The 12,891-nt window shown below is 34.2% G+C and overlaps 1 protein-coding gene across 1 annotated transcript in view; it reads right to left on the bottom strand.

Moving 5' to 3' along the window:
• The window catches only part of LOC149805513 (major vault protein-like), a 99,594-nt gene that overhangs the window by 59,893 nt on the left and 26,810 nt on the right, over positions 1 to 12,891 (bottom strand). Inside the window, exon 6 of the mRNA XM_089950118.1 lies at positions 8,493 to 8,618. Coding sequence (XP_089806244.1) covers positions 8,493 to 8,618 — 126 coding nt within the window. The remainder of the gene's footprint in view (positions 1 to 8,492; positions 8,619 to 12,891) is intronic.

Below are 12,891 nucleotides of genomic sequence, written 5' to 3'. Positions count from 1 at the left end.
GAAGGCAGATTTTAATCTGCATGAGTTAAAGTCACCTTCTTAATTTATAGAAGAGAGTCTGTGTTTTTAATAATTTCATTTTTCACTCACAGAAACAAATGTCTGTGTCTGCGGCAGTTGTTTTGCATCTGCAGAAGTACAATGTGAAGAATTTGTCTTTTGCTCATCTCGAATCACATTCTAGGACCTGTTCTGGATAAGATTTTCTTGCATGAGGATATTGCAAAATAAGGCCTTAATGCCTTCCGAATTTAAGTAAAAGCATAAAATTAGTAATACAATATTTTAAAAACATTCATGCAGGACAAAACAAAAGACACGGTGACCAAGATGAACCCTGCACTTTGGAACAGCCTAAAATAACTTGCAGAGCTGAATAAAACTCAATGACACTGAACAGGTAGTCTGTCTAAAGTATTTTTTAAAATTCTTGTCATGAATGAGAATGGCATATGAGCAGATAAGTCTATGTCTGTCTGTAGTCTGCATAGCATTAATACATCCAGTGTCAACACAGATAAAAATGGCACCACCCTACTGCTTAGAGACCATCTAAACCCGAAAAGACCATCAAATTGATATGTGATATATTCACCCATTATAATTACCTCTTTTAAATTTAAAAAAATCTGTTGCCGCAACTGGCTGCTTTAGTGAAGCTGAATTTAACTTTTTATGAAAAAAGCTTGTGAGGATAGTATATTTAGTATTTCTGACCAGGGACATTAACAAGAATCTCTTCAGAGGACCGATGTTCAAGTGACTGAAAAGAAGAATGGAAGACAGACTATTTACTCTGTCCTTTTATTCTTTTAAACTGCTGAGTAATGAATCCATCTCTGATATTCTTTAGAAACTTCAACATGCCAAATTTAATTTAAAATAATATTTTCTTACATTTCTGAGTAAATACATTCACAAGAAACCTTTAAGTTCAGTACAAGATTCTTTGCATGACCACTGACCTTGAACCAGATATAAGAACAGAAAATCGATGAAAAATCAATCAACATTAGAATATATCGAGATATATACATGCTATATTAAATCTATAATCAATAATTTAAGAGAACCAACACAACCCCCAAAGTCATTTAAATGGCATCAATCAAGGCACTGATCAACAATAACCACAAGCTATGTTTGAATTTTTTTTACTTCATACTTGTTTTGTGCTATTATGTTCACAAACCAGTACATCTAAAATTAAACCATTCATAACTTTTGACTTTAAAATTAATATCAGAATCCTGATTGTCAATTTGTTTATTGTAATGCATCTAAATACAATGGTTTAGACCTAATTAAACACTGCATGAAGTGTTTTAGTTAAAACTCCATGTGCAATTGTCACCGCTCATGCAAGAGGCAGTGTTTCTGATGGGTGTCAGTTCTCAGACAATGACAAATATTTCAGTGGCGAGTTTGGACAGGTTAAAAAGAAATCAAAATCATATTTAATCACAACGATTTGTGGCTAGGTTTCTGATGCAGTGTAAGCTACTGCTCCCAATACTTCTTTACATATTTGATTGGTTACATAAACTAGCTTATGTTTCATTGAATCACCTCATGCTGACCAATGGAAGTACACTTTAAAAGCAAGGATAATGTTTTAGCAAAATGGTGCTGCTCATCAAAAAGTGAATTGAGTAACTCTCAAAAAGTAGCTTTAACATTTTTAGAATTTATTCATGGTCTCAAAGTATTTCTTGGTCAATTTTCCACATAATTGCATTCTCAGGTTAATGCTGAAAATAATAAACTTGTATCTTTCATTTAATGTTTATCTTATTGTGATTTTAAATAATAATTACTTTCTACTGATACTTTTAAAAAAATTATTTTCCAATTTATTGTCACTATGAAAGTAAAAAAGTCATGGGTCAATTTAAACTTTATTCAAACAACAACTGCAAAATATGGCATATGCAAGTAGTTTAATATTTTCAGTAAGAACTGGATAAAAGAAAATTTCTACTGAAACAAATACATGTTACATGTATATGGTAAATCATATGTAGGTAAATAATTAAGTCATTAGTTACATCCACAGTAAAGTATTCCTTCCTGGAAAACAGCCTGATAATAAGTCATACAGATAAAAAACCGGTCTCATTTGTTATCAGATTTAACATTCCTTTGGTTTTAGTTTTGCCAAATTTCTGAATAATAACAATTATCAGAATAAATATAACTGGGTTTAAGACAATGGAGAAAATAGGATTGTGTATTCTGCAAAAAACACATTAGAAACATTTGTATATTGCTGAGTTTATGTTATAAGAGAGGAACCCAGTGTATAATTACTTCACCGTCTCCAGTATGTATTTGGTATTCATGATGCAGCCTTACTGTGGTTCAAGTCCTACTTGGTCAACAGGACACAAATTGTGACTGCAAATGGAATACACTCCAGCCCAGTTAATCTATGTTGTGGTGTTCCACAGGGGTCTGTTCTTGGACCTGTTCTCTTCGTTCTATACACCTAACCGCTCTCAAGTGTTATAGATCATCATCCAGTGTCTCACCAATTGTACGCTGATGACACCCAAATATACAAATCTAGCCACCCAACTGAAGTTGATGCTACCATCCAAGGTGTAGAGAGGTGCATTTCTGATGTGAAATCATAGATGACATGTAACAAGCTGCAGACGAATGATGATAAAACTGAAGCCATTCTGATCACAACACAAAGACTTTCTCAGTCACATCCTTTACCTCAAACAATAAATATCAGTAACACCAACATTAAATTCACACAGTCAGTATGAAACCTAGGTGTTACTCTGGACAGTACTCTCACATTGCACCAACATGTCATGAACATATGCAAAGCTGCATATCTTGAGCTGAGACGAATCAGCTCCATTTGCAAATATCTTTCAGCTGATGCCACAAAAAACACCAGTGTGTTCATTAGTACTTTCAAGACTGGACTACTGTAACTCAATTCTGTCTGGTTCATCTCAATATCTACTCCAGAAACTTCAAAAAGATCAAAACACAGCTGCTCGGATCATACTTAGAGTACCACGATCAGAGCACAGAGCGCTGCTCTGTACCCTACACTGGCTATCCATTCGATCCAGAATCAAACACAAAATTTGTTCTCTGTGCTACATTTCACTGTCGGACTCTAGTCCAACATACCTATCTGACCTCACCCATGTGTACACACCAGCAAGATACTTACGCTCCTCTTCTGACAATCGTATACTCATCATTCCCACTACGAAAACAAAGTTATATGGACAGAGTTCTTTTACATACCAGGGCCCAGCAACATGGAATGAATTGCCCACAGAACTTAGACACAAAGACACAGTGATCCCATTTAAAAGTGCCCTTAAAACTCACTTATTTCGACTGCAAGAACAAAACTTAAGGAACTAATAATGTTTCCTACCTTAAATATTTTCAGCATGTTTTTTATGTTTTCTAATTTCATGGTGTTTGTTTTTGTAATCATATCATTATATATGTTTTTTATGTCATAGGTGTTGTCTAATATTGTAAAGCACTTAGAGCTTCTAAAGATTAGGCGCTATACAAAGTCCTCATTATTATTATTATTATTATAATATGGGCCTTATAATATGGGCCTCTGATGTTGTGACCCTGTCACATTGGGTTTCTGACTGGTTTTGTCCAGTACAAGGCCAGGAGGAGACTGGAGCTTGGCTGCAGAATGTTAAAGTGCAGTCTGGCCAAAATGGGCATTTTCACATCAGCTGATCTCCACCCTAGTGCATACATGAATATACAGTCTCTGATTTTGTATTGCATCTTTTAAAAAAAGTCACATGAACTGTTTAAGCTGATGCGTAATGGGATTATTTTAAATGCTGCAGTTGTTCCATACTGCTTACTTCCAGAAATTTGCAATCAGGAGAGTTAGCTGTGTGAACAAACATTGGTTTAATTTCAAATTTCCTATTACATGTCTTCATAAATAAATTTTAAATGTGTGGCCAAGATGGTGAAGGGTTTAAACCCATGGATTGGTTTGATCCAGAGAAATACATAGGGTCTAGAAACTCAACTGGCTTGTGCCTGCATATAACCTTACCAAGTTTGCATTAGGATGGAAGGAGTAAAGTGGAAAAAAGGGTTACCTCTGTCATCAGGATCTGATATCAAGAAAGAATAACCGAGGAGGTAGGTGTTTGTACTGCAGGTATGAGTAATTAGTAGGGTGAAGCGATACACCTGCGCTGCGTATCAATATAGTTCACCATACACAGCCTACAATACGATATATTATCGACACACATATGAACTTGATGGTTTTTCCTTCTTTGGAAGATCTGTCAGTGGTAGGTGGTGCCCTTTTATGTAATTTACTGGATGTATTTCCAGTATGCAGATTACAGACAGACATATACTTAGTGCCAATTTATTCATTTTCATCCATGATAAGGTAACAAAAATACTTTCAAACAGACTACCTGTTAAGATGTCTGTGATTTGTATTCATCATTTTAGGCTGTTTCATCTAATCAGCTGCAGGACTCACTGTAGCCACCAAACAAAATATTATCTTGATCAAAATTTCTTTGCTTTTTAATTTAATTTTTTTTCATTCTTATTTATTCAGTTTTTCTTGACCCCAATAGGGAAATATGATTTTGTAGCACATGATCCTGCAGGGTTAAACTGTTTGAGAAAGTAATGAAATTTTTAAAATTGAATTTATTTTAGTTTGGCTCGGTATTCTGCCCTTTCTAGACCACTCCGGTGGCCTAGGTGATAACAAAGACTGATGAAAATGGTACTAGCAGCTGCCTAGCTTGGCATTCAGCATTAAGAGGTTAGTGTTAGGACTGGTCGGCCTGGTGTCAGGATAATGTGACAGGGTAGGACATAATGCTACATGTCTGCGGCATGATGCCCCAGTGCTAGGCATTCATAGCTGCCAACCCCCAAATATAAAAATACTGACGACTTATGACAAAAATACTGATTTTCATGAACAAATACCGATTTTTAAAACTTTAATGCATATGTAACTATTTACAACATCTACAACCATCAGTAAAGTAGGAAGGTATCTAACTTAATTATTTAATGTCAAAGTTGCAAGTGTTGCTCTCTTGCACCTTCTGAATGGAGGGAACCTTGTTCCATTTGAATGCCCATTTAGAAGGTACAAGAGTGCAACACACACTCAGGCACAGGCTGTTTACAGAAGCCTTTTCCTTACCTTGTTTGTTTGTTTTTTTTTCAATCATTATCAACTCCAATGTACCTTTGTGATTTTCTTTCTGAACTGTTTTTGTTGTAGCATACAAGTAATCCTTTCCAATTTTACTGTCTGGAAAATGTGTGACAAATAAATCATGGCAACATTAGTGACTAAAAGAGGAACGTTAATTTCTAAAAGAAATTTAGTAAACCGAACTTTGATCAAATTACAACAAGGTTCTCTATGGTATTTATATACATCGCAAGTTAAGACCGAGTTGTTGATGATGAAGCAGCAAGCAGATGTTTATCAGCTTTTTCATGCTGTTTTATGTCATGGATGCCTCCATGCCCAGTAGCTAAATCACATTACACAATTTGCAAAACATAAAGTTTTTTCTTTTACTAGATGGTTTCAAGGATCTAAATAAGATGGCATAATTGTCCTTCCAGTTGTTTTCTTTTCTTTTCTGGAGAAAATTCTGAATTTTCTGCTTTCCTTTTCTACATGATTAGAAGTTGAATATTAAGAAAATGAGATACAGTGATAGCGGCAACTGTTTGCTTAATCCAATATGGCAGTTAAAGACAGGCATGGTAGCCTTGATTTCAAATGGACCAATCACATTTTAGAACTCTATTCCTATCTACATGCAATACATTTCTATCAGAATGAACCAAATGCCCATCCTAAACAGAAAATTAAAACAAAATTTTTTATTAGATTTTTTATTAAGAAATAGATTGGTGGGGGGGGGGCTCAAAATCACCCACTGGTATCTTCATTAACATTTTTCCCAGCTCCAATAATTTGATATACTTCATAATTTTTAAAATTATTGTCATCATAACTATCATTAGACAGTATTTGACGAATGAAATCCTCATCTGAAAGATGAACCACACTGGGAATCAGGCATTATGAATTTTCTAGGCAGCCCTTTTTTAAACATGTGTTTGTAAAACTTCCTTGATGCAAGTTCATATTGCGACAAAATGCTTGTTCCAGAGTATAATGTGCCAATTAAATTTAGCTCAACTACCATTTATGTCATGTAAATAGCAATACAAATGTCAAGTTCCAGGTCAAATTTCATCAACACTGTAGTTTCATCTTGTTTGTCAACAGATTAAAGACATATAGAATGTTATACCCAATATTTCTGAGAAAATAAATCATTTCTCCTATCAATTTCATGCAGGTATGGCCCAATATAAAGGCATTCAAGTTCGCTAATTTGGCTAGTATGCAGCTACCATATGCTGACAACAAAATGCGTCAGAGAATTCCAACTTTTCGATAGGCAATTAGGCAAATGACTGATCTTACACACCAACGTAAATGTCCAAATATCAAAAATGGAGTGACAAAGGTAAGAGGAAACTGAGACTACTTTATGCCAAACAAGCTGTTGCAATAAAATAATTACCATGAAATTGGCCCTGGGGATGGGAGGAATATTATATTAAACCACATTAATTAGTGTTAATTTGTAGATGGCCAGTGAGTACTGAAACTTTCTTTCCATTTTAACTAACAAAATTAAGTGCATGTGCCTGTAACAGCTGTTTCAGATGAATTCTCGCTTTAAAGAATAACAAGGCAAATTACTAATACAATTTTTTATGAATGCTGAAGATTAAAATAAATTGCATACTGTATTGTTATCAGTTTTCCACCATTTGTATCAATATGTGTATCATTACAGCAAAAGAATCTATGCATCGATATATCAATGAATCATTTCACCCCTAGTAATCTGATACTGAAAGTATATCTGATCCTGTCCAATGTGTGTGGCCTAGACAGACTGGTTACCTTAGTCACCAAAGAGAAACTGCCATTCCCAGTAACCTTAGAGCTTGTGCTTCAGTTCATGTTCCAGTGTAGCAGGCCAAATTAACCCCTGCCTAGATTAAACCCGGGTATAGTTTGGTCCAGGCCAGAGTATACTCCGGGGGATAGTGTGTCCTAGGCTAAACTATGCCCGGAGGGTGTAAAATAGCTGGGCCAGACCATATCCCTTCAGACCAGAATATGCCCCACTTGTATGTTAAATTAATATTTACTTATCGTTCTGGTCTTTACTTGTAGCAGGAAAACATGAACAACAATCATCACCGCCTTTTCTGAGTTTATTGAGGTATGTTTTAGCTTCAGCTTAAAGAAATAAGAATACCATTATGATTTAAAAACTTGAACATATTGATGGGAGTGTTGGAAATATAACAGTTAATCAATACAATTGGACTGGAAGAATGTAAGGTATATATTGTATCATGATTCTTGATTCCTTCTTCAAGTTTTCCATAAAAACCTCAAATTGTTGTGCATTGACACTACCATGATAGTGTACCACATGATTAACACTGTCTCTGGACATGAAGAGTATGCATATATATATATATATATATATATATATAAAATCTTACCTTGACTGTATATACCTTGACAGACTACGAGTACGACTGAAACATGTCACTTAACTTACCTGACAAAGCTGAATCCTCAATAAAATGTTGAAAAATTAAGTAATTCTTGTGTATATTGCTCAACACTATTGATATCATGGGGGTATAATTTGGCCTGAGGGGTATGAATTGGCCTAGGCCATAATATACCCCAGGGGTATAAATTGGCCCAGGCCATAATATACCCAGGTAAAATCTAGCCTAGGCCGCTTTAACCCCAGGTATACTCTGGACTGGGGGTATACTATTGCCTGTTACACTGGGATTTACAGTTACTGAACAACTGGGTTCATCAAGCTTGTGGCCAGACTGAATCACTATTAGTGTTTATTTTCTTATTTCAGAATTAATACCAGATGTGGACTTATCAAGGTCTGCCATTAAAAAATACAATTAAGTACATGTACTAAAACTGTACTGGAATTTATTAAGATAAACATTATCTTTAGTTCACAATTACACATTTTGTATTACATGCATAAACAATAATCAATTATCAGTAGAAGTCACACACATAAATGCCAAGGTCATTCACTAATATGTTCTTAAAATTAAGCTCCCTTTTTGTTGAGCCAGAATTGTATTTAAAAACTTCAATACTGCATTAAATCTAAAAAGATACTAACATTAATTTATGATGTGAATGGATATACAAATACACAGAGAAAAAAACAGACAGATGCATGGATATGAACACTGATGCCAAAGTGATTGCTATACTGAGCTTCTGCCAAAGTTGTCTAGACAATGCATAAAAAATAAATTGATTACAAAAATTTTAATTTGTTACATTTCAATGAAAGCAGTTTAGAACTTGTACTAAAACCTACCTCTTCATACACTCCAGGAATATGGGTTTCTGTGTCATTCATGGTAATCAGCCATTCCTCACCATTCTTCCTGGTCACACCAAAGTCATCCTTAAATGTTCTCAGAGACCTCAGGTGAAGAGCTTTCTGTTTATGTAAAATATACAGGGTATGTAAATCTTAGAATTCTACTTCACAGCATGCTCTGAGTTACTGCTACTGTCACAGAATAAGGACCACAGCAAGTTTTAATTTTTACTTAATAACTTTTACAGCATCAGGCAAAATTAAATTATACAGGCTAAAATAAATCTCACATTTCCACTCAATAACTAGCTCTTTCCTAAGGATGTTAAACAAGTTCTATAAATGAAATAATGTTTGACTAGAACTTAGTTTTAATTAACATTTATTGAGTGCAATAAGTTTTTAAGAACCAGTTCTGCATAATGGTAGCAGAGTGTCATTGCAAAACTTCACTGTTACCATTGAATACTGTAACAGTTTAGCTGTATTAAATCATGTGTCTGCAAATTATTACTTTACAATGGGACTGATTACCTATTTTATTTGAGTATGTTTAGCTTATTATTTATATATGACCTTATCAATGGAATTATCATAAATCTGGTAATGGCCCTTCTTCCATGCAATATAATTGGTTGCTTTGGAAATGCAGTCTAAGAGTTCGCCCTTTAGAACAACCAACTTTGCCGCTCTTTAAGTGCAGAAGCAGTCATGATGTCACAGATTATTTGTGATAAGACAATCACAAGTCTGAAGGTATTGTTATGATCACACAAAAAAATAAACCAAAAAAACTTAGCACTGTGCTTGGGTAATTCTTCAGATGTCTTTAAAGACCACTTCAAGAAATCCACCAAATTTCCACAAAAAAGATATCTTTTTTTCTGAAATGATAGAATCTGACAAGAACTTAAGAAGTGAACCATAGCAGTAACTTCTTTTTACTATATAGCCTCATTCCAAAGTTGGAAGTTGGATCTAACATTCCTCTTTTTTGGTGCAACTTTGATAACAATCAACCAGACTAGTTCAAAGAGTGGCATACTCCCATATATATTAACAAAAATATTTTAATTGTACTATTCAAATTTTTAAATGATTTAACATCACAAGTGCAAGATGCAGCACAAAGAACAAATGTTACAAATGGTGGATACATTGCTACATACAACAGATGTGTGGAGAATGAACTGCGCAGTTGCTTTAATCCTGCAAATAAACTAACAATTTGCTTCTTATTTATTTTTTTAGAGTCGTTCTCTCAGCTGTATAAGCGTTAGTTATGGGAACAAAGATTTAATTTTGGTAGTACTGATTATCCTGATTGGATTTCTCAAGAAAGCTCAAAAGGCATCAGAATGCAGTAATGGTGTTGATGTCAAAAGCCATCATTATGTAGTAAAGGATTAAAAGTCATCCTGTCAATTGTTCAATTTATTAATTGTAAAATGGTCATTTCATTTAATGTATGGGGAAAATTCAAATGAGTTTTGCAATGACTAGTACAGTTACCATTCTTAGCAGGACAACAGTGCCACTTTTCATTCAGTAATTATCACTGATTATATGTATATCAACCAATAATAATGTCTCTAAATGTCTGCATACTTTTAGGACATGATAAATAATGTGCATTACAAAGAGATGTGACTTTGTATCCCAGTCTTATTAAAAAATGGCTGAAAGTAAACATGGCAAATGATCTCCAGTTTAGAAGTGTTCAATAATGGTTGATGCCAACAGTAAACAGAAATCAAAATGTAATCTATGCTCAATTAAAACTAATTTCTTCATTGGAAGGTACACCGGTGTGTTGACCAACAACTTGAAATGTATATACAAGTCTCTTAAAAGCAAGCAAGAGGTCTCAAGCAAGAAGTTCCCACTCAACAGCCGACTACATATACAACATCTGAATCACTAAGTACATAACCACAATGTCCAAAATGAATTATCAACTAGCCATCATATGACTGCATGTGCTCTCTGATCATTCAGTTTAGTCGAAGGAAAAGGATTCAACAGATTTTATGCTGAAAAAATACCCCCCAAAATTTGTACACAGTTATTGGAAAGACAATAATTTCCAAATATGATTCTGTATGCAAAAGACCAATTATTCTAGAAAGTAACTTTTGATACAATACACAGTGAATTATGCAAGAACCAAGCAGCTGGCTATACTGGTGGGAAAAAAAATATGTCTCTTTGTATTATTTTGGCGCTGGATGCATTAACATTTGACTTCATTATATCTGAACTGTTTTTAAAGACCAAAGGAGAAAATTCACAAAGTGTCCTCAATTGTTCACTTGTAAATTCTTGGTGACTGACTTTGCAAGTTTCTGCATTCTGTCTTATAATGTGGTGGATAATACTGTTTTTGTTGGGGATTTTTCTAATGGTATAGCCATTTAAAAAAACTGTTTGTAATATTTGGTCTACATGTACAACTCAGCTAAAGGAAGTACACATACCAAAACAGACTCAACTCAGCTGAATATGAAGCTTAAGTCTGATTCTTGCTTCGATCTTGATAACATTACAGTCATTATTGGAATAATTGGCATATTAGAATTATGTGACAGTCTGTATTTCATAATAACATCACCTTAGCACACTAACCCCTGGTGAAGAGTTTACGTGGCAGGAGGTAGTAGCCTACTGCCAAGCTCTGTAGCATCAAAGTCATGTATGATACACTAAAGTCGGTGGTATTATAGAAAGATAGACAGATGTAGCTCTACAATGATACCAAGTACTCTGGAATTTCTAGTTGCACTACAAAATACAGAGGGGAAAACCGCATTTTTTGGACCCAATTTTTTCTACCCAAAATTCGCCCGTGGTAGGAATCCAATTGTAGACTTTTTGATCTCAGATCTAAGGCAGACCGGTATGAACTGCAAACAGACAGATAAACCTTTGCAAAAAGTAGGATAAGATGGGCATTTGGAATAAAGAGTGGTCTCTATATGAAAATAATGGGTCTGTTAAGCAAGAAAAATATAATAAATAAACTCCAACTTTTACCCTTCTGCTCATGAGCGAGCCAAATAGCCAATGAAAAACGATGTCTCTAACACAACTAGGCAGTATGTTATTGGAAGATCACCCTGTAGATAGTGTTTTAGGATGTATTCAGAAACAGCTTTCAAAATGTGTTTCCTACTCAAATTTCTGAAGAAAATGACAAAAACCTCCAATGTGTTAATGAAGCCGCTTGATACATGGAGCTGTCATTGTTGAGTGAAATTTTAGGTAAACAGTCTTAATGGGTAATCTGGAATATGGAAAATACTTCTTTTTGGATTTAATTAAGAAGACTTAACTTTTCGATTCAATATCCATAAAAAAAACCTCACATTTTGTCACAAATTAACTGTTCTGGCATTAAATGGTTTCATCTTCCAATGGACTTTTAAGCATTTCCAATTTTTTTACATATGATGGTTTTCCTTGGAACTCATTCACTCTCTTTACCACTTTCTCCAGTATTTATTTTTATAAACATGCTGTTTTGAACATACCAATTTAACCTGTTAATTAAGTTAATATTAGACGTGAGCAATCTACTGGAATACTTTTTTACCACGGTATATTTTTTCGGTGGTTCATACCACTGTTACTGTAGTGGTACTTCAGTAGTTTCCATCAGATAATGTCTTGAATATCCTGAGTAATCTTGTTACTAATTTAATGATATTAATAGAATGTTCTCATTTTTCAAAAATAATTGTTTGTATAAAATAGCTGCATTTGTCAAATTAATTTTGAATGTTATAAGTATAATGAACCCTGAAGTCTATGTTTGACATGTATCACACATACCAACATGGCAGTTGAATAGGATATTGTGAAAGATATTCAGCATAAATTCAGCTTTTTGAATTCGAAAATTTCAAAAAAGAGGGGGAAAAAATCTCTCTTTCATTAAGTTATCTACTGGCATATATTATATGAATTCCTATGTAAAATTTATAATCATCCATCGGTTTACTGGAGAACAGTTGTATTGTTTGAATTCTACATAATTTCACTAAGTCCATTCAATATTCTCTTATTTATTGAGTCATTGTTTTTTTATGTCTACTGGCCCTCTCTGATAAATATCCTGCCCAGGTGTTGACATCCCACTCCAAGTTTTCCTGCCTATTACACCAATAGTGTAGCCAGTAAAGTGTATACTTCTATGAGTGTCAATACTTCGAATTTTTATCAACATGCTATTAAATGTAAGCAAAATGACTTTTACAGGATGATAGCTATAGTGTAAGTTTAATTATCCCCCAGATTTCAGATGACAAATTACACAACAATTAACATTTACATAGCAAATTCATCTGCTCTAAGGTACTGGCAATTTAATTCTGGGGGATGGGAGTGTAATTAT

This window comes from Sinohyriopsis cumingii, chromosome 2, assembly GCF_028554795.1.
Source record: "Sinohyriopsis cumingii isolate HCF-2022 chromosome 2, ASM2855479v2, whole genome shotgun sequence".
Lineage (NCBI taxonomy): Eukaryota > Metazoa > Mollusca > Bivalvia > Unionida > Unionidae > Sinohyriopsis > Sinohyriopsis cumingii.
Note: the sequence above shows the minus strand (reverse complement) of the source record. Positions and strands in the feature narration are given on the sequence as shown.